We start from the raw sequence: 27,577 nt of genomic DNA, 5'->3' as shown, positions 1-27,577 counted from the left end.
CGTGCTTCAGTAGCTCAGATGGTAGAGCACTTGCCCGTGGAAGGCAAAGGTCCCGAGTTCGAGTCTCGGTCGGGCACACAGTTTTAATCTGCCAGGAAGTTTCATATCAGCGCACACTCCGCTGTAGAGTGAAAATCTCATTCTAGTTGACACCCTCTCTCTAACTTATAAAGTGCAATAAATGTCATGCAACTAAGCCGTAAAACAAGATGGGGGCAAATAAAAATAGCTCATGGAACAGCGTTCCAGGGCACAAAGTAACATAGCACAGGAAAGAAACTACAGCACTAATCTTAGTGCAGCATATGTTGAAAGTGACCACCAGTCATCTGCTGGCACCTGATGAGTAAGTTGTTGAAGGCGCATCGAAGCTGGACTGCTGAAATTGCTGCACTCTCACCACTGCTGCAGTTATCGAAGACTGCGAGGCTTGTTGTGGTACACTGTAGACTTGAGGGCTCCCCACACAGAGTAATCACCTGGATGGCCAGCTAAGCCAAGGGAGGGACTGACGTCTGCTAACAACTCTGTCAGCCTTGAAGATTGTGTAAGTGTGCTCCAAGGCTCGGCCAGCTGTATGTGCAGTTGTTCCGTCCTGTTGGAAGTAACTGTGGGTCGCTTCCTCCTCTATCATTGGTGCCACAGATCGTATCCACTCGTCTGGGCCACTTTTATATGTCCCATGCTATCTATTACAGAAGGGATTTAAACGAATACTGTTTTCTCTAGTAGCTAACACCACCTTCCATACATACACACCACAGTAAATTTCCACAAAACAACAGAATAATTTATAAAAAGGGAATTAAAGGAATATAGCTCCCCCTCCTCACACACGTCCCCTCGTCCCCCAAGTTTCCATTGCGTAACAGGATATCGTTTTGAACAGCTACATAAGGTTAGCACCTCAGCATGGGATCACAATCATATTTGACCAACATTCGATTCCCGAATCGAGTGCGTGCTAATCGCTTCTGTGAGTGCTCTCATTGATCTAATCGTGTCTTAGCAATTCCTAGAAGACAGAAACTGTAGTACATCCGTAGATTCGTTGTTTAAAGTTGGAAACTGAAATATAAATTACGATCTTTCATGGGTAAGTTTGCGTCGGTCTTGAAGCCACTGGTCTGTTTCTTCAGCGTCTCCGTTACACACTCCAATGGCTCAAACAAATCTGTGACAATTCGTGCACCATTCTTTCTATATGTCTAATATCCCCTCCTAGCCCTAGTTGCTGACCCGTGCGCAAATAGGAACAGTGGGCAGTGCCCCACCTCCAGGGAAACAAGAGTCTAGCGCCCCCTGTCAACACTGACTCAATCAACCGGCCACAGATGGTCGTCTCCGATCCGGTCACACACTTCGACTGAGTTATAGGACTCCGATACTTAGCATGTATTCTGTGAGTACCAGTAGCGAGTAATGTAAACGCATGTAGGAGGCACAAGAAGATAAGATTCAGAAATAAAGTGTAGCTTTAATGGTTCAAATGGCTCTGAGCACGATGAGACTTAACATCTGAGGTCATCAGTCCCCCAGAACTTAGAACTACTTAAACCTAACTAACCTAAGGACATCACACACATCCATGTCCGAGGCAGGATTCGAACCTGCGACCGTAGCAGTCACGGGGTTCCGGACTGAAGCGCCTAAAACCGCACGGCGACCGCGGCCGGCGTAGCTTTAATCCTGAAGCGTTATGTACAGATCGTTTTGGATTCCTGCTACCGGCCATCGAAAGTTCTCCCCTTCCTTATTTGTGTCTCACTGTTGCCTCCCACATTGGCCGACATAACATCTCGTGACGAGGATTCGAGAACCAACACTGTCTTCGCACTTCACCATTCTGTTAAAGCGCGTCACTAATATTTCTCTCTTTACTTTCAGAGGCGCATTGCTACTAATTGTTTTCTTTACTGCAGACTGGCCACAATGTTTTCGCTATTTGTGCATAATTACTTTGTTGCAGCGCTCCTCGTGTTATCATAGCCTCTAACCCGCCTCCTACACCAGCTGCGCCTATGCCCTCTGTTGCTGCTGGCTTTGATCTAACGTATTTCATTCAGTTCCAGAATCAACAGATGTTGCAGTTGATGCTGCGCCTCGACGCATTGCACCGTTCCGAGCTTTTGATGAACAACGAGAGGAATGGAAAGAATACTACTACGCACAGTTCGACTCTCATTGTCCTAAACATCAAGTGGAAGGTGCTGTGAAACTTTCTTATTTCTTGTCGCTGGAACCTTCCACCTCCCTCAGAAGTTATTAACGACTAGTAGGCTGGATTTGCTACTATTTGAAGAATAGACATACCGTCAATGGGTCACATGTCGTTTTCAATATACCCGTGGTCAGTACTATAGCGACACAATAATTCGTGTTGCAGTTACGCACAGTGTGCCTGAGAGCAGGATTTGTGAACAAATTCGTGGGAAACTTCGACGTTGCTCCCGTCTGCAGTGTAATGCAAAGTGACTTACAGGTATGGCTTGGCAACCGACCACCACGCGCGAACAGACCACAGCGCTTTGGGCATCGTAAAAAAGTGTCAGTGCATACGCCTGCTGTGAAATCCTGTCCCCGCTTTTTCCAATCATAAAACACAAATTTATCCTTTGTTCAACACTACTTGCTTTCCTTACCGAAAGCCGTGTCATGTGCATTGAGAGACAAACATATTTACCTGTCCGGATAATTTAAAGTTCAAGGACATAGCATTACGCATGCCCTAGTTCAGAAGTTCCAGTGTTCACAACTCAAGCGCTCTATGGAGCTTCAGCTTGCTGTTTACATCGTCAAATAGAAGCAATATAATAGTTGGTATACAGCATATGTCGAGATTCAATGCAATTTAACTCATCATATAGTTTCTTTTGCAAATTAGTTTTCGAGCACGTATAAACAGTAGAAATATAAGAACTCCACATCTGTAGAATTACTACAACGACGATCGCTTCACATCTGCTTGAGTGGCTCAGTGGATAGGCTGATGGTATACGAACTAAAGCATTAGTGGCCGAATCTAATTGGAGTTTACTGTAACTTTTTTATTTACACCTGTGCAGGTTATATTTTAAGCCTTGATTCGCTACAAATTGTGCAGTGTGAGCTTTAAAAGGTTCCACATTCTTTCAAGATTCCGTTTTATAGTACTCTAATCTCCAAACAAACAGACAAATGGTCATAAAAAATATTGGAAATGGACGTATTTATTTGTAATTGCTTCAACCGCCAGCTGGTGTCTCTACAGGTCTTAGTTAAGAGAAATATATCAGGTAATTGGCATACGTCACAGGTCTGCTTGAATATTCGTGAGCAAATAACTGCTCTCTCTGAAAACGGTGCATCTGACGCAGGACGTCGTTATGGCGTTGATGGTCCACAGCAAGGAGATGGATTAGACGATTTAAAGATAATACTGAGCGAGAGAGACCTCCTATACCTGAAAGACCAGGGCGGACGATGAAGAATTGGCCAGGGCGGACCAGAACGGTCCTTTGCCAATCATCTGGGGCCTAATGAGAGCTTCACATTTCCGAGGCTTATCGAAAACTGCTCTCGCATGATCAAAGAAAGATAGAATTAAGTCCCGCCGTGCTTTTATCAAAGAACTGTTGACAGACGAACAAGCCGTAGATAGACTGGCAAATGTGAGTTCGTGGGAAGATGTCGACTGGAGGAAAGTCATTTTCCACGACGAGTGCACGACTGAAACCACGAGCAAAGGTGCTGCTCTTGTTTACCGCACAAATTCGCAACGATATGACGCGCACTTCGTCGCCACACGTGCTATAAGCGGACACATAAGTGTGAAATGCCTTACATTTGTGCAGAAACCTTGAAACGTATCCAAGGCAAGTTAAATTCGGCATGCTGTGAACATTTCCTTCAAAATGTAATCACATTGGAGATCGACATTCGCACCCCGGAGGCCGTCTCACTTACCAGCATGATTATTATCCAGCACACACTAGCATTAGGGTTCATAGGTTCAAACGAGGGAGAATATTAGTCAATACTTTCTGTGGCCTCGAAAGCCGAATGATCTCAGTCCCAGAGAGCAGGTATGGGCTCAGTTGATGAAAACTCTGTGATACAATTTGTCAGACTCACCTGCGGTAGCCGTGACTGCTATATGGGATTTGGTTCATTGTTCATGGGAAAGAATTACCATGGATGAGGATTTTTTCGAGAGACTTGCAAATTCTATGCCTCGAATCATCCTAGCTGTCCTTGATGCCAATGGCATGTAGACAAAATACTGAAGCTACACATAGCCTACTCTTCATTTTATTTTATTTAATTTTTGTGGAAGTGGGCTACATATTTATTAGCCCACCGATATTAATTTCAAAACACAAATCTAAATGCTACTATATTATTTGTTTTTTTCTTATGGAAAGATAGATGAATGTCACAGTCCACGGAAGATTATTTGTTGTTTTATCGGAGACCAAGTGGATATCACTCTCTAAGGATGATTATTTTTATTGTTATGGGAGTCAGATAATATTACCTTCCAAGAAAGGTTATTTTTAGATATGAAATTCCCAAAACATAATTTGTCTTTTCATACAATGATTGCTTGCATGACCGCATGTTTCAGCTGCTGGCAGAATTCTCAGCAGATGAATTTGTAATTTGCTGAAGAGAATTCTGAAAAACGTAAAATGAAGAAAATATAATTTAATAACAAATAGTAAATAAAGCACGAAGTATTTGCGACGCGCTATAAAACTAATAACAAAAACAAGACTGCAGTGAGATCCGATGCGTATAACACATATCAGTTCAGTAGGCTGGCGGGCTACCAAGGATCTACCGACCTCTTCTTACTAGCGTAACTGTCGAATAGGCCACCGATGTTGAAGAACGAGCAATGTACTGGAAACAGCAGATACTGGAAGGCACATCCACTTGGTCGAGTAAACTGTGCTTAAGGACTTAGAAAAATGTGTCAGTCAGGTGATACGATTCTCTTAGCTGAAAACTATAGAGACACCAGCTGGCGGTCGACTTAATTACAAATAAATACTTCCCATTCCAATATTTTTACTGCGACCATTTATCTGTTTGTTTATAGATTAGGCTATTATATAATGGAATCTTTTGAAAGAATGTGGAACCCAGAAAAGCCTACAACTCTATAATTTTTGGTGAATTAATGTTTAAAATATTATCAGCACAGGTATAAGGAAAAGAAAAAAAATGACGGTTGTTTACAGTTTGATTCGAACGCTAGTCCTTTACGTTCGTAAAGCGTCGGCCAACCCACTCTTTCTCTATTATTTTTCTTTCTTTTTTACCTTGGAACTAAGGAAATAAGATCAATGTACTTTTTCTTCTCGGCTGCTCATCAGCACTAGAGAGGTGGAGGCATAGAGGGCAGGGGTCGAGAATTCCGCTGCCTGGCCACGATGCTTCCCCCATACCTGTCGAGTAGCTCCTGAAAATGTAACTCTAACTGGAGATATTACTTTGTACTATAATTATTAATAAAGTGTGATGCTTGACCTCTGTAACCGCTAGTCGTACATCACGAACCGGGGGCTCAAGGATGCAACAATTTGAAAACATTCTAAAGCATAGTGCTGCACTGCCCGCTGAGCGCCTAGCGAGTGGGTGACGCAACCCGCTCGACTCGGCTCGGAGCCAGGTCCCGGACGCACCGGCGGCGCGCGCTGCTAGAACGACTATAGCGCGCTTCCGGGATAACACACTCCGGCTGGTGCGCGCAGATCTAAGTCCGTTATCAGCGCGTTACGTAACCAAGGTCACTCGCTCTGTATATAAGCGGGCAGTGCTCGCCAGCGGAACCATTCTGCTGTGAGCTCTACCTGCAACAGCATTGAAGCACTATGCCTCGTCGACGTGTGTATCGTCAACGCCGCTACCGCATGGCTGTCTAATGATAACGGATGTCTGTCAGTCTTCCTGATTTCCAAAACAATATCTTCTGTGTGATTAACTGGAACGATAAAGCGAAATTGAAATCAATTCGTGATAATGAAGTTTATATTTCTGTATACAAGGAGGATATGGTTGTTGCCGTATGAATGATTCTTGAGCAATAATTACTTCAGTGCTTTTCCGTCTTCAATGAAACCGCGCCTAACAACATATGTCTCTTTGGAAATCTTAACGTAAAGTGAAATAAACAAAAGAGGTGCATATACACAAATCTCCTGAATTTTTAAACTAAGACGTCAAGTAAAGGAAATAAAATCTGGCACTTTTGCTTCATATATGGGAGTCTTGATGTGCTTGTCACTTAACTAGTACGTCGACTCAAATGTTAATTGCAGTGGAGAGACCTATTAAGAAGTCTGAAGTGTGTATATAGTTGCACCTCTGTAGCTCACACAACTGAAGACTGCTCGTTTCATTCAGAATACCGTACCTTAATGCACTTATACTGGTTCCTAGCCAAGGACCGTGAATATTTTTCCAGATTTGTGTCCACTTTTGGCGGGGATATTTATGTTCTACTTGGTTCCGTTCATGAGCCCTACGTAAAATTTGACAGTACTGAAGACGCATTGAAGGAGATAATGTGCTTCATTGTAGCTCAATTGTAAGGAGACGTTTCGTATATGAATTAGATGAGAATTTATCATCCCTATTGTTATCGGTACATTCTGTACTGGCAGTGCTAAGCGCGAAAACAATTATTTGATAATTGTATTTTGATTATTTTGCAAAGTTCTTCCCGTACTGCCGATCAACAACGCGATGCATTGTGGCTGTACATCCCTGAGTCCTAATCCTCCTTGGTGACGCACTAACTCCATGGTTGTGAATGGTACTTCAAAAAAGGTTCCCCCTCCAAATGTACCAGACCGTACAGACTAAAACACGTTTAGCAATGTCATTAGGTATCGGAAAGGTTGATTCTACATTATACAGTCTAGTGTAAATGTAACTGTTTACTAGATGCACTTTCTGTGTAAATTTCTGCCAGCATAGGCAGCACGTACTGTGCTGAGCTTTTCTTGTCGATTTCGCTTCATGATGGATTTGGGGTCTGCTGTGATAATAAAGCCCAAGTGTTTTCTTGCGTCCGTCTGTTGGAGACAAGCGATCTGAATGTGATCTCGCCGCGGTCCTAGTAGTAAGAGCTGAGATTTATTTCAATTTAATTGTGCACCAGTAGCATTGATATTTTCGCGTATAATGAGTTAGGCTACTTGTATATCATGGTCGTTTGTGACTATTGCAATGATGCCTGCATAGGCGTGACAAACAGTTTTGTTGTCGAAAATGCATAAACCTGGCAATTCGATGTAGAACTGTTTTAAAAGTGACTCCACAAAACTTATGTATAAGGTCGCTTACAGTGGACCCCTCTCTTATCGCCCGCCTTATGTGGACAGGCTTCGCTATTTGGCCATCAACTATTCATCTGGAGTGTGCTCCGCGTATGTATGTTTGAAGTATTCGCAGAAAGGCATCGTTAAATCCCATACTTCTAATCACTAGAAGCAAGAAGTCGTGATTCACTCTATCGAACGCCGTACCGAAAGCAAGAAATGCTATGGCTCTTTTGGTTTTACAGAGCCACGAAGGATACGTAATGTCTCTGCATTCTGCTAGTGTAGTTAGCATCGAGCGTCCGGTCACAGCACTTGACTGATAATGCCCAATCACTCGCGGGAGTATAGGTTTCATTTTATTATTCATTATGCACGTGAATAATTTGATGTCTGAATTCAACAGTGTGATTGGTCGATAACTCAACAGGGTGGCATAGGGAAGCATTTTTTTATATAAGCACTATTAAACCTTCTGTGAACTCCGGAGGAAAACTTTGGTTGGAGTGTAATGCACTTAATACCTTAGTAAGTTTTGCACCAATCAAGTGCCAGCAATGGGTATAAAATTCAATTGGCAGCAATCTAAGCCAGCCACTTATTGTTTTGGGCCACCAGTAGTTGTTTCTTCTATTTCCACGGACGTTATACCTTCAACCAATGTCAATTTGTCCACCAGCGTAACGGTTGATGCTATGTTATGTACCATGTTACCCCGTGCAATGTCAATAGTTTCCGGTTCTGTGAACAGCTCAGTAAAATAGTTCTCAATATAGATCTGTAAAGAGGCCTGGTTGTTGTACTCATTATTCTGCTGGGTCATAAGTCTGGTGATTACCTTTTGTTTAGCTCGTATAGTCTCGAGGAAAATGTTATATTCTGAGGTCGATGGATTAAGAACATCACTTACATTTCGTGTCGTAGCTTGGATGCCATCCAAAGTTTGTCTAGAGACTGTAGTTAACTTATTTTGGGTCAATTTTTCAGACGTTACGTGCAAAACCGTTCTGTAACAGTCAAGTGTCTTCCGAAACTGATCAGAAGTTACTTCAAATAGAACATGGAAAATTCTGATTGCCCTAAGGCCAAGACCTGCATAAGTGATAGACACCTTGCCGACTTCTCCGTTTTTATGCATAGAATCCGCAGTTAGTTGGCGACTGTCGATAATTTTGGAAGAAGTTTCGTCAACATATATTTTCAGGTGTATGGCTTTTGGTACAAAATCGAACTAAAAACCTAGCATTTCATTGTGTCGTGAACCTATCTTGTCGTGAAAACTCTTATTTCATTTACATACTTTGAGACGTTCAACGCAAACTTCAAGGCAATTTTCCGACTATTGAATTCCACGGTCCTATAGTCACTGAACTCACAGTAACAGTTCCGCTGTCTGCGGGCGCGCTGAAAAGTTCGTCATCGTAGTAATGCGACCTACGTGGAGTTCTTATATTTCAACCTTTTAAACGTCCTCGAATAATGATTTTTCAAAAGAAATGATACGATGAGTTAATTTTCAATGAATCTCGACTGTATGCTAACTATTACATTGCTTCTATTCGACGATATAAACACCAATTTGAAGCTCCACATACCGCTAGAGTTCTGAACCCTGCAGCTCTGAACTTGGGCATGCGCAAGGCTCTGATCTTGGATTCTAAGTTATTCGGGTCTCTCATTATACAGCCTATGTGCTTACAACAGGAAAAGAACTCCACACACTCACTGAATGTAGTTTCTTCTACACCGGCTACTAGTACTAATAATGACCAAATTCAGGATGTGCCTTCACCGTATCCAAGTGTTGTGCAACGACGGTCAAACTATTTGTGAATTTAGCCATTCATGGATGCTTTGTGCGACTTCAGTTGGACACTGCCGCTTCCGTTACGTTGTTTAATTGCGCCACTTATGAACAGTACGGGAAGTCGCAGTTGACAAAATCTTGCACCTAACTTACAGCTTATAAATGCCAGGATATTCCACTGCTTGGTACACTGAGTTTAACTGAAACATTCCAGTCTCACACCAGAATAGAGACATTTACATTTTCTGCTCACGAGACTGAATGTATTTTTGTGTTACATTCTTTTTGTTTGTTTGGTCTTCGTATTCAGGACAATATACATTCTGTTTCTGTTTTCAGCCTAAAAGACAGTGTTACTCAAATGATTGCGGAGTTTCCTGATTTATTTTCTGAAGTACTAGACTGAGAAAATAATTTTGTGGCTCACATGCCAATGAAGGACAACGCGAAACCTTAGCTTTCCGGGAGTGTCCTGTCCCTCGCGCTCTTAGAGACAAAGTTGCAAGTGAGTTTGAAGAATAACAAGGCAATGGTGTTGTTGCTCCTATTCAGGCTGTCAGGACGTACACCGCAGAAACATATCAGTAACCTTCGTGCCGTTATTCAAGTTCTTTCAATTTCACCCATGTTCTTAAGAGTCGAGGCGTTCATCCCCTTGACTCACAGTAGCTGGTCATCCGGGAGCTCCCCGCCCCGTGGAACGTGACGGAACTGCAGTCTTGGGAAAATGACATATTACACCTGGTTTCTACTCAACGCAGCCCATAACGCGACTCCGTTGTTTCGTTTGCGCCGGAAGAATGTGCCTTTTGTTTGGACCAAATAAGAACAGGATGCATTCCAGAAACTTAAATTTCGATTCCGTTGAGCCTGTGGTTTTGCAGTGGATATTTCTTAGTACGGAATCAGAGCTGTGCTCTCGCACAGATTTGGTTCATAGGACAGGCCATTTCCTTTGGCCTTCGAGTTACTGATCAAGACTCAATGCAACTATTCCCAAATCGAGAACGAAGCGCTCGCTGTTATCTATGGCGCGACGAAGTTTCACCATTATCTGTTTAGTCGTAAGTTTTACCTAGTGACGGACCATAAGCCACTTCAGTCTTTGTTTCATCCATCAAAACCTGTTCCACGATGCGTGGCTAAGAAGTTGCAACATTGGGCTTTGTTATTGTCAGAATACGAGTAGGAAATACTATCTCAGCCCACGTCGAAGCATGCAAATGTTGAAACTTTTTCTTGCATTCTACTCGGTCCTGATTCTGAATTCGATGCTACTACCGCATCTTGTCAGTTCGATGCGCAGGTCACTGAACTTCTACAGACTTTTCCTGTGCACTATAGGCAAATTGCACAGGCGACGGAAACACACCCTGACTTGAACCTTTTGTTGCACTACATTTGTACTGTTTGGTCTCGTGCAGTTGAAAACATTCAGAATTCTTTTGTGCGCCGATTATTTTTCTCATTGACATAGCCTCTCCATCCAATACGGTATGATTTTTTATTGCAAAATGGTTTAGACAGTCACCTGTGCTTATTCTTAAAATGTTGGAAAAAATACATTGCGGTATTGTACGTAAAAAAGAGCGCGTCGCAACCGTACTTGGTCGGGCACATCGAACAGAGGACGTGAGAAAGCTTGTTTTGAAACTTTGTCGGCGCCGCCGCAAACGTTTTCAGGGTGGCCAAAGTCTCAATTCCCGTGGTAACGACTGACTATTGACTTTGCTGGTCCCTTTTGAAACACTCGCTAGCTTACTGTTGTGAACTCTTTTAGCAAATACCAGTTTGCAGTGCACATTAACTCGACTACGCCGTGTAGTGCCATCAAGCTGAGTCATCTATTTTTTTCTTGGAAGTTTTGCCGGAAGTGTTGGTTATAGATCGCACTTTATTGCTCAGAACTTTGAATAGTTTTGTACAGCCAATGGTATCGCTCACCTTGCAAGTTCTCCGTTTCATCCACAGTCGAAAGCTGAACAATTTGTACATACGTTCAAGCGACAGATGAACAATTTACATCCTCCCACACACGGGAGCAAGTGCTGCTACTCTTCCTCGCAGAGTACCACTCCCAGCCCGCGACGGTTCGTTCTGAACGGCCGGCGCTACCGCTGGCTGCTCCACTTGCTGCACCCACCGCAGCGCACGGCGCCCGCCACCCTCCGCAAGTATCGCTTTGCGCCTAATCATTCTATTCCTTTCAGAGTATTTGGTCGCACCAGATGCTGGGAGAGATGAACGATTCTTCGCAATTGGGGCACTCGCATGTCTTTAATTCAAGGTCCTGCTGGATTGCTGTGCCGCCATCAGAACTACGTAAGGGCTTGTCAATTAAGAGATTCTTTCACAGATTTTCTGTCCCCAGATTCGCATCCTACTGGGATCTTGCGGCTGGTGTGACAGCCCCCGAGTGTCTCTTCGGCACAGCCTGTGGACCGGATGGAGCTGCAAACATCGCCTCTGCCGCCGCAGTAGCTCGAATTCCCTCAGACAATTATAGTTGGCAGTGACTTCAATCTACCTTCCGTAAGTTGACAAATATATATTTTCAGACCATATTGTAGATAGAAAACAAATTCCATAATCTAAACGCTTTTTTTAAATTATTTTGAACAATTACTTCATGAGGCCACACAAATTGTAAACGGTTACGAAAGCACACCTGACCTCATAGCCACAAATAATCCCGAGCATCACGACGGATACAGGGAGTAGTGAACACACAGTCGTAACGAGGCTCAATTTCGTAACAAACAAATTCACTAAAACTAAAAATATATCTATTTATAAAAGCAACTAAAAATTCCGTTGACGTCTTTCTAAGAGACAGTCTCAAATCCTTCCAAATTATGTAAGTGAAGACCATATGTGGCTTAAGTTCAAAGAAATAGTATCAACAGCACTCGAGAGATTCATACCAAATAAATTAATAACAGACAGAACTGATCCCCCATGGTACAAAAAACACGACAGAAACCTGCTGCAGGAGCATCCAAAAAGGGACGTATAATTTAGACGAATGCAAAATCTCCATGATAGGCCAAGTTTTACTGAGGCTCGAATTTGGTGCGGATTTCAATGCGAGATCCATTTAATAGTTTCCACAACGAAACTCTTTCTAGAAATGTGGCGGAAAATCCATAGAGATTCTGGTCCTATGTTAAGTAAACCAGCGGAAAGTCTCAGTAAGCGATGGGGAGGAGGAGTAGGAAGAGGAGGGGGAGACAAGGGACCCGATCCTTCAGAGCAGGTAAAATCGTGGCAAATGTCCACCGTGACACATGTCCGGCGTGGCAAATGTTCGCACATCGGTCAGCATTGCCGCTCTCTAGGACTTTCGTCGGACCTGCTAAGGAAAAGGTCGTGCGCCGTTTCGGGGTTTCCAGACGGACGATCCCCTCAGAGCGTAGGACGGGGCGCGACTCGTGGTTCGGCGTCGGTCCCAGATGCGGCTCCCGACTCCTCACCCCACCCAGTTTCCTGCCTTTCCCCTGCCTACCATTAGCCATTGTCGTAACACGGCTCCCTGAATGACAACGTCTCGGCATTTGGTGGGGTGATGGAGGGGGGGGAGGGGGAGGAATGTGGAGTCCTAAAGCATCGACAGCACACCGAACAGTTGAGTGCCGCGGGATTGCATAACAAAGGCGCTGACCCGCGCGCCAGTGGAAAGAGTGGGCAGCGCCACACCTCCAGGTAGACAAAATTCAACACCCCTGGTCAACGCCCAATTCGGTAGCAGGGCTAGAATGGACCAGCACTGAGTAATAGGAAACTGATACTCAGTCTGAGTGCTGTGAGTAGTAATATACTGCGAATGTCAATGCATGTAGCAGGCACGGGACGCACAGAAAGTTAAGTATCGTTTCTTGCCTTAATAGAAATAAAGTTTTCTATTAATTGCAAAGTGTTTTGTACAGATAGTTTAGAATTCCTGTAACTGGACATCGCAAATGCTCTCGTTCCTTGTTCGTGTCAGTGCTCGAAAATACTGCAGGAAGAGTGAATACTTATACATAAAATGCACTTAATCACCATGAAGTATACCTTTGTTGCATACCAGTTGAGATGGAATATTAGGATATGAACTTTACCTTTTTGTCACATTTAAAAAATACAGTTTCCATATCGCCATTGAAAAGCAATGTTGAATATATTAACCATTTTAGTTCTTTTCACTTTTTTAATCGTATCAGTTCGTTAGATCACTAATAATATAGTAATATTGATTTATGGAAAATTAAATTTTCCTTGAGACATAGGCCGGCCAGTGTGGCCGTGCGGTTCTAAGCGCGTCAGTTTGGAGCCACATGACCGCTACAGTCGCAGGTTCGAATCCTGCCTCGGGCATGGATGTGTGAGATGTCCTTAGATTAGTTAGGTTTAAGTTGTTCTAAGTTCTAGGGGACTGATGACCTCAGTAGTTGAGTCCCATAGTGCTCAGAGCCATTTGAACCATTTTTGAACCTTGAGACATATGAGTCTCGATTTTACCTTTGATAAGTATTAAAACTAAAGAAGTGAATTAATATTTGTGGCACGGATACGACTTGAAACCCGATCTCCTGCTTACTGGGCAGCTGTGCTAACCATTACACCACCAAATCATAATAGCAGTCACATCTGCTCCGACTACGCTAGTCCGTCTTCCTCCCTAACATAAACTCCACGCCTTCAGCCTCCTTTCCCCTTCTTAAATCGTCAGTGTTGCTGAGGCTCTCCAGTAATGGATTTCCCCACAATGGAGTTCAAACAGCAGCCCTTATATATCGCTGCCTGGAAAGGATACTGAAATTCGAAATAAATGGGTCTGTCACAAAGTGATACAGACTTCCCACTCACCAATGGACGGCCTGGCAATGACGATAGGCAGCCGGTCGGAGTACCTCGCCACCAGCTCCTCTGTCAGGTTCTTCGTCAAGGCGTACGTGTTTGGTAGATTCCGCAGCACCCTATAACAACATGTAGTTACATTCAGAAATGTGCATATTACTCCACACTCATCTAGCTTGTGATGTACACTTATCAGCAAAAACAAATGACCTCCTGCTTGATAGAATATTGGTCGACATTTATTACACAGTACATCAGTGATTCTGCATGAATGTACTACACGAGTATTTTGCAGGTTTTCAGGGCTGTGTTGCAACGGATGTGCATGCACAGCTTTCACATTCCCATAAATCGCGGGTTGGGTTTACAGAGGGAATGACCCATGGGACTGATCCACGTACTTACTTAACACAAACAAATTATGCCGCAATAGACGGGCTTCTGAGGATACATTGATTTTATGTTCCCCCATCTTCAGATTTATTTAGTGGTTGTGAAATTTCTTCATTTACGACTGCTTACAATTGCTATCTTAAACTCCGTTGCAAAATTCCACAACGGCATTTGTTATGAAATAACGCTCACAGAAAGTAAATAAATGTATACATCTGAAGGTGGGATATCAAGTATATTCATACGTCATTGCAGAAAAATAGGCGCCTGTAAAGGCTACTGGTTGCAGCTAATTCATTATAAATTTCGTTCAGTTTCAGCAGTTGCAGTGTTGTTACCAGTCTACATATGATAAGATCCTTCTAATACGAGAAGGAATTAGAAAACAAACTATCGCAATGAGACAGGCAATCTCAGTGAACAAGCCATTAGGAGTACCTTGGCTATTTTTGGACACAGGGCATTCGTGTGTTCGATATTAGGCGTGTTAATATCCACAAACACTGTTACCAATCATTTTTAAAATATCTGTTCAAAAACACTTCTGATGACCAACTGTGTATGCATGGGCTGTTTCTCTACCTCCAAATACATTAAGCCGTCATTTCTTTGTTCGTTTTTAAAAATCGCTTAAAAGCCCATATGTATCAGCTGTGTTACACAGAAGGCTAACTCCGAAAATGCGAAGAACACAATGGCGAAATGTCACAATGATAATACTCGCCCTCACACGCTGACTACACACTGGTAATTTTGAGAGAACTTTGGCTGACATTAATACTGTTCGTCAATATTTCCAGCACTGACAGTACGACAGTACTCGGCCTCTGACTGTCGTTATATTGACATATTGACAATGATATTGAACGTGTAAGGGTCCTGTGACGTCTTTGTGACATTTCTACCACTGCGGATGGTAAATACGAGCTGTGTGTTATTACCACGACAAACTGCTCAACTTCGTGGAAGCAAAACTCACTAAAACATTCATACACGGTGCAGTCAATAAGAAAGTAGTACGGAAGACCCATGTGAAGTGATCCACCGGGGCAGTGTGTACCCTTGTAACATGTCGCCAGTTGGTGGTGCTACCGCTCGGTGGAATATTACGCTATGTCCTACTTCTGTTCCATGCTCATTTGAATGTCTGGTGAGGTGACTTTTTGTGCAGGTTTGAAGCTAAAGTGAAAAATCGATTTTGTGAAGAACCGAAGTAAGGTAAGCTCAGTTTTATTATTGTAAGAACTATTATTTACAGTTAATATTCTGGTTAACTGCACCTTTAACTTATGTCACCAGTATGTTTCGAGATTTTAAAATGTGTTAGACATGTTGTCGCTATCTTTTTCTAGTCTTGCAGCGTCTGGGGCAAGATGGTTCCGCTTTCTTTCAAGGGGACCAATTTGCCCTAAACATATTAAAATATATAACTCGAGTTTTGTCTTACAGATAATAAGTAATCGGCTAGAAATCTACCTCACAAGGCTTGAAAACAATGCTGGACTCCAGCAAAAGTGCAGCGGACTATTAAAGCAGTAAGAAGTGTCGAAATGGGCTGCAAGAAAGCAAGTACTCCGTGAATGGCATTGAAGACATGAGTCAAAAGAAGCAACCGAAGGCAAAAAAGTCTGGTTCAAAACGACCTGTTTTCAACCCTGAACAGGAGATGAACTGAAAGACTATGTTATGAAAATGGGAACAATGATCTTTGGTTTTATGGTCAGAGATGTCAGAAGCGTTGGTTTCGAACTAGCTGAGAAAAACAAAATTAATCGTTCTTTGAACAAAAAATCACGTCTTGCTAGAGGAGATTGCTTCTCCAGAATCAAGAGTCGTCAATCAGAACCGACACTGCGGTCGCCACAAGGGACATCAATCGCTGGAGCTTACGCGTTTAACAAGCCTAATGTAGATAAATTTTTCTCCATATTAAAAACCACCTTGGATCAAAAACAATTTCCGACGCTTCTAATTTTTATTGTCTATGAGACTGGTGTAACTACTATTCAAACAAAATCAAATGAGGTGCTTGCCTTGCAACGAAAGAAGCAGTTAGGGACCATTACATCTGCTGAACGTGGGATTCTGTCCACAGCAGCCATTTGTATTACCGCTGGGGGACATTTCATTCCCCGGGTATTATTTTCCCTCACATCCGAATATAAGCCGAGTGCGCTGATGGTGCTCCACCAGGAACATTATTTTCTTGTAATTCTTAAACTTTCTTTATGATATGACCATTTCCTGAGCCATGCTAAGACATCAGACAAGCATCCTGCTCTTCTAAAATTTGATGCTCACGTAACACACATCACGAACCTGGAAGTCATTACGCACGCAAGGGGAAACGATATGCTGACATTTACAGTTCCGCATCATTGCAGCCATAAATTGCAGCCACTGGATGTGTTTCCACTTGATAAATTTCGTGTGTCTGCTGTATGAAGTTTCTCCGCAACAATCCTGCACGAGCAGTGATCCAATTCCAAGTGAGCAAACTCTTTGGAGGAGCACATCTGGGGTCGGAAACACCTATAACAGCTGTTAATGGATTTAAAAGATGTGACGTATTTCCTTTCAACTTTTCGAAGAAACTGATTTTTCTGCCTCTTTGCCTACTGAGAGACCTCTTATTCTCAAAGGTAGGTCTTTATTTTCCAATTCAGAAACCCTGAAAATAAAACCAGTTCCATCTAGAACCTCTAATAATGCACCACATATTCCAGCTCCGATGTCACCACAACATAGTTCTTCTTCTCTGGTTACTCCTAAGATATCAGCCCGCTACCCAGATCTGTTCAGGTTCATTTGCAGAAGAGGAAAAGAGGCTTAGTTGCCATGTCAAGCAGTCCATATAAGAACAGCCGGCTGAAGAGGATGTTTTGAAAGCAGAAGAACAAAAGGCAAACGGAATGAAGAAGAATGTGCATAGCATGAAAAATAGATCATGGAGGAAACTTACAGCTTCAGATAAGCAAAGCTAAACCAACACCAAGAGAAGGAAAGCTTCTGTTCGGAAGGTTACAAGCAGCGAGAATGAAAATGAAGGAGATGGCGCTGAATACCTGTTCTGTAAGGATAAAGGGTCCAGAAGTGCTGAAGGGTGGATGTGTTGTTCGCCTTGCCATGAATGGTCTCGTAAAGAGTGTGCTAGAGTAGATGAAGACTGCGACGATTTCACTTGTGACTTTTACAAATGTAGGAAGTAAACTCGTGCAACGACTACTGCATTTCCCTATGAAACTTTTGTGTGAAAATGTTATATTCAATTTCAAAAAGCCTGTTTTCAGATTTGTTTCTGATAATGTTAAGTAACTTTTTATAGGCATGTATACCCTATACAAGTATTAAATTTAATACTACATTAAATTATAGCTTCCTTTAAATGTAGAAGCTATTATTTAATATTGTTTGGATTTTTCGACCAGGGTCCTGGGGCAATGTGGTCACTGTGCAGACATTGAGATTATTGCTACTAACATAAATGAGTTCAAGTTTATAAAACTGGTAAAGTTATTTCAATGTATATACAACAATAGTTCCAAAGGCCAAGTTAGAGACAGTAAGTCTGAATGATGTGTCAATTGTAGAGCTTCATTCCGTAAGGTGACCATATTACCCCAGTCCCCCCTACTCGTATAACCAAGCTAGCGTCGGTGGAATTATTCGAATATGTGTCACAGGTGGAGCAAAATACAAGCACCTCGCTCCCACTGCAGCAAGTTTCTTCCATAGGGGATTGAAACCAATCTTGAGCCAGACCCAAGCTGCAACCAGTCAGATGTCCAACTGCAGCACAGGAATGCATCCGATGGCGTCCCAGAGTTGTTCCATCAAGTTACGGTCAGGCAGATGTGGTAGTCAAGACGTCAAGGTGGGTTCACTCTCATGCTCGTTAAACCACTGTAGCACGATTCTCACCGCTCGACACAGACAGTTTTCCTGCTAGAATATGACGTCACTGTTGGGGTAAACATCAAGCTTCAAGGTTGAAGGTGGTTCTGAATAATTTTCACTTACTCCGCAAGCTCTCACGTTGTATGTGATTACTGCTGCAGGTCCTTTACATCCCCAGGTGAATGTCCCCCATACCATAATACCATAACACTGCCCCACACTGGCTCACACCCATGAGTTATTCTATTAGATATTTACCTCGATGATGGCACATTAACAAACAACCAAATACCTGATGAAAAAAGAAACGTGATTTATCTGATCATACGACACATCGCTATTGATCGACGGTCCAGTCTTGATGATTGCAGTAGTAACTGACAGTTCCGTCTGGTTAAAATGGGAGGCCCATGTTCAAGAAGGTGTTCCCAACAGTGTGTTACGAAAATCTTGGGTCTGCACCAACGCTCTATCACCAGGTGTGCCTCAGAAAGCCATCTATCTAGCTTTGTAAAGCAGAAAAGATTTCAACGACTTTCCACAGATACTCACAACAATGACTCATCAAGAGTTGACGAGCTTGGCAGGTGACCGGCTATAACAATCAGCACATGCTTGCTATAGGGCGGGTGCCTAAGTTGTTTAGCACCTGCACGGACTCCGGATGCAACAAATCAGACCCTCGCACGACTACGCAATTCAACTTCTAGCCATACTCCACAACCAAGTCTCTCTCTCTCTCTCCCTCTCTCTCTCTGTCTACATCAACATCTTCATCTACACGGTTACTCCGCAATTCACACTTAAGTGCCTGGCAGAAGGTTCATCCAACCATTTTCATACCAGTTCTCTACCATTCCACTCTCGACTGACGCATGGGAAAAAGGAATACATGAATCTTTCCGGCAGAGCTCTGATTTCTCTTCTTTTATTATGATGATCATTTCTCCCTACGTAGGTAGGTGTCAAAAAAATATTTTCTTATTCGGAACAGAAAGTTGGTGATTGAAATTTCGTAAATAGATCTCGCCGCAAAGAAAACCGCCTTTGTTTCAGTGACTCCCACACCAACTCGCGTATCATATCAGTGACACTCTCACTACTATTGCGCGATAACACGAAACGGGTTGCCCTTCTTTGCACTTTTTCGATGTCCTCCGTCAATCCTACCCGGTTAGGATCCCACACTGCGCAGCAATATTCCAGCAGAGGACGGACAAGTGTAATGTAGGCTGTCTCTTTAGTGGGTTTGTCGCATCCTCTAAGTGTTCTGCCAACAAAGCGCAGTCTTTGTTTCGCCTTCCCCACACTATTATCGATGTGGTCTTTACAATATAGTCGAATTGAGAGCCCTTTGATTTGTGCGACTTATCGTATTCCCAAAATTTATCGGATTGCTTTTAGTACCTATGGGGATGACCTCGCACTTTTTTTTGTTTAGTGTCAATTGCCACTTTTCGCACCGTACTGAAATTCTCTCTAGATCATTTTGTAATTGGAATTGTGCGTCTGATGATTTTACTAGACGGTAAGTTACAGCGTCATCTACAAACAATCTAAGGGGGTTGCTCAGATTATCACCTAGATCATTTATGTAGATCAGGAACTGCAGAGGGCCTATAACACTACCTCGCGGTACGCTAGTTATCACTTCTGCTCTACTTGATGATTTACCGTCTATCATTACGAATTGTGACCTCTCTGAGAGGAAATCACGAATCCAGTCACACAACTGAGACGATACTCCATATGCACGCAATTTGATTAATAGTCGCTTGTGAGGAACGGTATCAAAAGCCTTCTGGAAATCTCGGAATATGGAATCGATCTGAGATTCCTTATCGACAGCACTCATTACTTCATGGGAATAAAGAGCTAGCTGTGTTGCATTTTCTGAATCCGTGTTGGTTATGTATCGAAGTCGTTTTTTTCTAGGTGATTCATAAAGTTTGAGTACAGTATATGCTCCAAAATCCTACGGCGAATTGCGGTCAGTGATATGGGTTTGTAATTCAATGGGTTACTCCGATTTCCTCTCTTCAAAATTGGTGTGACCTGTGCTACTTTCCAGTCTTTAGGAACAGACCTTTCGTCGAGTGGGCGGTTGTATACGATTGCTAAGAAAGGTGCTATTTTGCCTGTATACTCCGAAAGGAATCTGATGGGTTTACCATATGGACCGGAAGACTTGCCTTTCTTAAGTGATTTGAGTTGTTGCGCAATACCTAAGATATCTACTTTTATGTTACTCATGCTAACAGCTGTTTTTACTTCATCTTCTTTCGTGAAGGAATTACGGATATTTAGTAACTCCGCTTTAGTGACACCATCATCGGTAACATTTCCATCGTTATCGCGCAGTGACGGTATTGAATGAAACTTCCTGGCAGATTAGAACTGTGTGCCCGACCGAGACGCGAACTCGGGACCTTTGCCTTTCGCGGGCTAGTGCTCTACCATCTGAGCAACCGAAGGACGACCCACGCCCGGTACTCACTGCTTTACTTCTGCCATTATCTCGTCTCCTACCTTCCAAACTTTACAGAAGCTCTCCTGCGAACCTTGCAGAACTAGCACTCCTGAAAGAAAGGATACTGCGGGGACATGGCTTAGCCACAGCCTAGGGGATGTTTCCAGTATGAGATTTACACTCTGCAGCGGAGTGTGCGCTGATATGAAACTTCCTGGCAGATTAAAACTGTGTTCCCGACCGAGACCCGAACTCGGGACCTTTGCCTTTCGCGGTAGCTCAGAGAGTAGAGTTACGAAAGCGATCCCATCCTCGTCGCCAAACTGTTGTGGATTGGCAAGACAGCCAACCCACTATGAGGAAGCCGAAAGGCACGCATTTAAGCTCACGCAGGCTGGCGTGAGGTGTGGAACAAGGCACGGAAATAAGACTTGTAAAAAACGTACGTAGCTTCTGGAATACTTAACTTTAATCCATAATTGGTGAACATCGCTCTTGACGGTACATGTTTTACAGCATCAATAGTAACTGGTAATGGCGCCTTGCTAGGTCGTAGCAAATGACGCAGCTGATGGCTAAGGTAACTATCGTCTCGGAAAATGAGAACGTAATTTGTCAGTGAACCATCGCTAGCAAAGTCGGCTGTACAACTGGGGCGAGTGCTAGGAAGACTCTCTAGACCAGCCGTGTGGCGGCGCTCGGTCTGCAATCACTGATAGTGGCGACACGCGGGTCCGACGTATACTAACGGACCGCTGCCGATTTAAAGGCTACCACCTAGCAAGTGTGGTGTCTGGCGGTGACACCACATTTTCACCAACAAATCGAGGGTAGATTGAAGTCTCCACCAATTATAACTGTATGAGTGGGGTGCTTTTTTGTAATGAGATTCAAGTTTTCTTTGAACCGTTCAACTATTATATCATCTCAGTCGGGGGTCGGTAGAAGGAGCCAATTATTAATTTGGTACGGCTGTTGTGTATAACCTGTACCCGTAGTAATTTGCAGGAACTATCTATTTCAACTTCACTACAAGATGAACTACTACCAACAGACACAAACACACCACCACCTACTTTATTTAATCTATCCTTTCTGAACAGGTTTGCGCCTCTGTAAAATTGTCGACAGAATTTATCTCCAGCTTTAGCCAGCTTTCTGTTCCTATAACGATTTTGCTTCAGTGCTTTCTATCAGCGCTTGAAGCTCTGGTACTTTTCCAACACAGCTACGACAATTTAAAACTGAAATACCGACTGTTGCTTAGTTGATTCTTATCGTTTCTTTGCCCTGTACTCTTTGAGACTGGAGCCCTTTTTGATCTTTCCCGATACTGTCTAACCTAAAAATCCGCCCAGTCCACGCCACACAGCCCCTGCTACCCGTTTAGCCGCCTCCAGTGTGTCGTGGACACCTCACACATTTAGCGGAACCCGAAACCCCACCACCCTATGGCGCCAGTCGAGAAATTTGCAGCCTACACGGTAGCAGAACCGTTTGAGCCTCTGATTCAGACCCTCCACTCGGCTGACTGCTTGACAAACAACGTAAACTTGGAAATCCAGAGAGTCCAGTTTATGCATTTACTTACGTCCTCAATTATTTGGTGGTTGTATTCCAGACACAATCCTCCTCTATCGCTTTTTGCCCTCTACAGCTTCCTCTAGTTCCATGAAAGTCAGTTCTTGATGAGCACATAAGCACATATACTATCACCCTGTCTCTTCTTTCTCTTTGTCAGTGATTTCCACAGAGTCCATTCCTCTCCGATTGTGCACAGAAAGTGCTCATTCCTTAGCTTAGAAGTGTACCAAATTTTCAACATTCGTCTGTAGCACACGTCCCAAATGCTTCTATTCTCTTCTGTTCCCGTTTTCCCACAGTCCATGTTCCACTACCATACAATTCTGTGCTCCAAACGTACATACTCAGAAATTTCTTCCTCCCTTTAAGGCCTATATTCGACACTAGCAGATTTCTCTTTTCTAGGAACGCCCTTTTTGTTAATTCTCGCCTGCTTTTGATGTCCTCATTGTTGTGTCCCATACTGGATATTTTACTACCTAGGTAGAAGAATTCCTTAACCATCTCCTCGTGACCACCAATCCTGATGTTATTGTCTGTTCTCATTTTTGCTACTTCTCATTATTTTCTTCGATTTATACTCACTCCATACTCTGTAGTCAGCAGACTGTTCATTCCATTCAGCAGGTCCTGTAATCCTCTTCATTTTCACTCAGGATAGCAAAGTTATCAGTGAATCGTATCATTGATGCCCTTTCACCTCGTATTTTAACTCTACTCCTTAACCCGTCTTTTCTTACTGCATTAAATCTTTAACGTAAGATTATTCTTGATAAAGAGTAAATTACGATAACATTTTAAAATTTAGCTTTCTGGGAATAATTATATGAATAAGAAAATACTGTTTTTAGCCCTACTGTTTTTTTGCCTCAGGTAAGCCGCCTGCAACTCAGACTGGATTACCCAGTTAGCCGTTGAGTGGTATACGCGTCTGTCGACGAAGGAGATCGTATTAGATGGAGCACAAGCTGGAATTTAATAAACACTAGGAAGGAAACTGGCTTTGTAGTGTCCAGTGGAATCACTCTGGCGATGGGAAAACTTTCATCTGCATGGCCACATGGATTTGAACGCAGATCCTCCAGAATGCAAGCCCAATGCGTTGACCATAGCGCCTCCTCGCAACCACCTTCAGATCTTACGTTAGAAAGGTAGCAAGTAAGGATAAGAATTACAGACAGGCTGCACACAGGAAACTTAACCGAGCGAGGTGGCGCAGTGAATGGCATACTGGACTCGCTTTCGGGAGGACGACGGTTCAAACCGGCGTCTGGCCATCCTGATTCAGGTTCTCCGTGATTTCACTAAATCGCTCCAGGCAAATTCCGGGATGGTTCCTTTGAAATGGCACTACCGACTTCCGTCCCCATCCTTCCCTAATCCGATGGGACCGATGATCTTGCCATCTGGTCCTCCGCCACACATTAACCAACCATACATATGCAACTCCTCCCCTACCTTGGGAGGCAGCTCAGTACGTGATACGATATACTCTCTCAAATTCGGTACACAATGCTCCGATGGTATTGTTGGAAACGATATGGGCCGGGCGGGGTGGCCAAGCGGTTCTAGGCGCTACAGTCTGGAACCGCGCGGTCGCTACGGTCGCTGGTTCGAATCCTACCTCGGGCATGGATGTGTGTGATGTCCTTAGGTTAGGTTTAAGTAGTTCTAAGTTCTAGGGGACTGATGACCTCAGATGTTAAGTCCCATACTGCTCAGAGACATTTGAACCATTTGAAACGATATGGAAAATCATTCTCTTCCTTTTTGTCAACAGCACCTCAGTCGACGAAAGAACTCGGTCTCCAATTACAAAACCCATTAAAGCACAAAATCCAGCTGTGGTCACCATTCCCGGAGAAGCTTGTGCAAGAACTCCCAACCACCACTATTAGCAGCAAAGACTATATGGACAACCACAACAGGAAGATAATTGATCTGTACTTTTCTCAAATCGTGAGGTGCATATGTCGCATTCGTTACGGCCTGGCAGCGAGAAGAAAGGTTTCCACTCAATGTGCTTCAACTGATCAAGGAGAAAAGAAGGATATACAGGTGCTATAAATTAAGCCTCGATCTCTCCTTCTGAAAAGGGAGTGGAATTACCTGTACAACCGAGTATGAGACCCTCTTACTATTCCAGAGTCGAAATAGGAACACACAACTGCAGCTCCTAAACGCCAAAGAACACTTCGAGGTCTTTGCGGGAATAAGTAAGGTCGCCTGTACCACTGCACTCATCTCTAACGGAAAAGTGGAAACAACGCAGCGGACGACACGGGAAAAGCCGATGTGTTCCTTAACTCACTAGCTAAGCTTCGCACTTCTCCTAAAAGCCCACTCATTGACTACATCCACAAAAATCACGCAAATCAAAGCAGAGTCCAAGTAATTCATCTACCTACGATATCAAAAATGAACCAGATGAGTCACCTTATAACAAGGGTAAAATTGTACCCCTGGAGTGGAAGGTATCATCTTCAAACTACTACGGCAGGCCCCCACGCAAGTCTTCCTTCCAACTCACTCGGTGCTTTTCACTGCATTTTTCTCCGTACGAACAGTGCCAGGCTAGTGGAAGGCAGCAAAAGTAATTACGTCCGGAAAAATGCCTAACAATACCGACACGTGCAGATCAATATCTGCCCTCCTAGTCATTGGTACATTATTTCAATCAATACTAAACATTCACATCAGCCTATCTGCTGTCGTAAACAGCCTAAAATTCGCGCTTCTGGCAGTAGTGAACGAGAAAAGAAAAGTTAGACTGATAATATTTTATTTGACACAATTCAAAATAAATTTAAGTAACTGATTTATTACAGTTAACTAACAATAGCTCACAACAGGCTACATTTTGAGTACAGAAGCTTTCGAAATGAGATGCTACAGAAGAATGCTGAAGATTAGATGGGTAGATCACATAACTAATGAGGAGGTATTGAATAGAATTGAAGAGAAGAGAAATTTGTGGCACAACTTGACTATAAGAAGGGATCGGTTAGTGGGGCGTATCCTGAGGCATCAAGGGATCACCAATTTAGTATTGGAGGGCAGCGTGGAGGGTAAAAATCGTAACGCGAGACCAAGAGATGAATACACTAAGCAGATTCAGAAGGATGTAGGTTGCAGTAAATACTGGGAGATGAAGAAGCTTGCACAGGATGGTGTAGCATGGAGAGCTGTATCAAACCTGTCTCAGGAATGAAGACAACAACAACTTCATTTGTGTTGTGAATGATGGGAAAGATGAAAAAGTTATTCTTTCTCTTAGATACGTAATTTTTCTAAGATCCTGCTGTGTGGGTTAACATTTTTTTCTGTTTTAGAGTTCTCAAAATCAATTGTGTTTTACATCTGCTGGGACGACCTGTAGGGACATGTGCCGAATGTCAATATTTTTAGACCAGATTCTGAAAGGTTTATTTTTTCTAGCAGGGCGTTGTTTCTGTCCACTGACCACTTCTTTATAGACTCAGCACGCTTCCACTGTCCTGCACAACCTTCGCGTGCTTCCGCTGCTTGGTTAACTGGGCATAACTTAAAGTTATGTCAGCTCCACATACACTGCGTAAAAATCGCCTCATGTTTAAAGGTACTTGTCTCTGAATCGCGTAAAATGGCTTCTTGTTCAAAGATTTGCAATATTTCCATTTAATAAAATGTAACCTTTGTTTTACTACCTCTGTTTTGTGTAAAAGCTCATATACGCACAAAGACACCTTAATTGGTCGCATGTTCAGAAAAGTATCGATCGGAATTTATTGTGTCATGCTTAAATACTTATAATCATGATAAACATGCAAGCTTAGTTAATACACACACACACACACACACACACACACACACACAGTGTTTGATCCCTTCTCTGTTTTAATATGTCAAATACTAAACTCCTTAGACGTTTGCAGCCACTTGCTGGTTGTCGTGCAGAGAGAGACAGAGACAGATCCTCATGTCAATGGTGAAGGTGTCTGAGAACACACCAGGCCGCTGCTAAGAAAACAGACTAATGTTACAGTAAATGCCATTTCTCTCTCTCTCTCTCTCTCTCTCTCTCTCTCTCTCTCTCTCACTCTAATGCAATGCTAACTTGTATGAGTCACAAGAAAAGGTTTTACGAGGGAACTGAAAAAAAAAGGTTTCAGATTTGATATATTTGTTAAATTCCATGTTCAAAAAACAGATCAGAAGAATTCAGAGTGTACAATGTTGTTTACATGCATTTTTATTCCCTTCATCTCTCGCTAGCTCTCACAAACACACACACTTCACATTCTTTTATGTTTCCAAATATTTACGTTATGTAAATCTTTCAGTTATGTGTATCATTGCAATAAAACATCATCATCGTTCTTCAGTTAGTAATAACCCCAAGTTAACGTATTTACATTATCTGGAAATACGAAACACTTATCACCTTTCACTGAAACTGGTAATTTGCATGACTTTACGGTCCAAACTTTGTGTTGCTTAGAACGAATTACACAGTGCATAGTCGCTTTTACGGTACAATTTAACATGCATTCGCAACAATAATCATCATTAAGTTCTTCTGCTGATGAGCGTTCCACACCTTTTACTCTGTGCATTATACATTGCACTTCATTTTCAAGAGGATAGAGTTTTGTTTTCATTCGTATGAATTTTGTAACAGTTTCTCCTAACAATTTACGCTTCATTACACTAAGTGTGGTGTCACCGCCAGACACCACACTTGCTAGGTGGTAGCCTTTAAATCGGCCGCGGTCTGTTAGTGTACGTCGGACCCGCGTGTCGCCACTATCAGTGATTTCAGACCGAGCGCCGCCACACGGCAGGTCTAGTCTAAGAGAGACTCCCTACCACTCGCCCCAGTTGTACAGCCGACTTTGCTAGCGATGGTTCACTGTCTACACACGCTCTCATTTGCAGAGACGACCGTTTAGCATAAGCCTTCAGCTACGTCATTTGCTACGACCTAGCAAGGCGTCATATTCTTCAAGAATGTATTCTGAACAGATAATATTGTGACTCATGTACCGTCAAGAGCAACGTTCATCATTCATGGATTAAAGTTAAGCATGAAACTAATTACGTACTTTCTGAATTCTAATTCCTTGTCATGTTCCAGACCTCACGTCAGTATAGTTCTTCCCTCCTCACGCCAGGCTCCGTGAGCTAAACGCGTGCATTTCGGCCTCCAATATTAACACGGTGTTGGCTCTTCAGCCAACAAAACACCCGCCAGGCTCCGTGAGCTAAACGCGTGCATTTCGGCCTCCAATATTAACA

At 43.0% G+C, this 27,577-nt stretch overlaps 1 protein-coding gene across 2 annotated transcripts in view; it reads right to left on the bottom strand.

Annotated features, from left to right (window-relative positions):
• Nucleotides 1-27,577, bottom strand: part of LOC126100485 (fatty acyl-CoA reductase 1-like) — a 501,954-nt gene that overhangs the window by 52,366 nt on the left and 422,011 nt on the right. Inside the window, exon 5 of one of the 2 annotated variants that reach the window (XM_049911092.1) lies at nucleotides 13,966-14,075. The exons of the other annotated variant lie outside the window; for it this stretch is intronic. Coding sequence (XP_049767049.1) covers nucleotides 13,966-14,075 — 110 coding nt within the window. The remainder of the gene's footprint in view (nucleotides 1-13,965; nucleotides 14,076-27,577) is intronic. 2 annotated transcript variants of the gene reach the window in all.

Source organism: Schistocerca cancellata, chromosome 9 (assembly GCF_023864275.1).
Source record: "Schistocerca cancellata isolate TAMUIC-IGC-003103 chromosome 9, iqSchCanc2.1, whole genome shotgun sequence".
Lineage (NCBI taxonomy): Eukaryota > Metazoa > Arthropoda > Insecta > Orthoptera > Acrididae > Schistocerca > Schistocerca cancellata.
The sequence above is the reverse complement of the archived record's forward strand: the minus strand, read 5'-3'. Positions and strand labels throughout refer to the sequence as shown.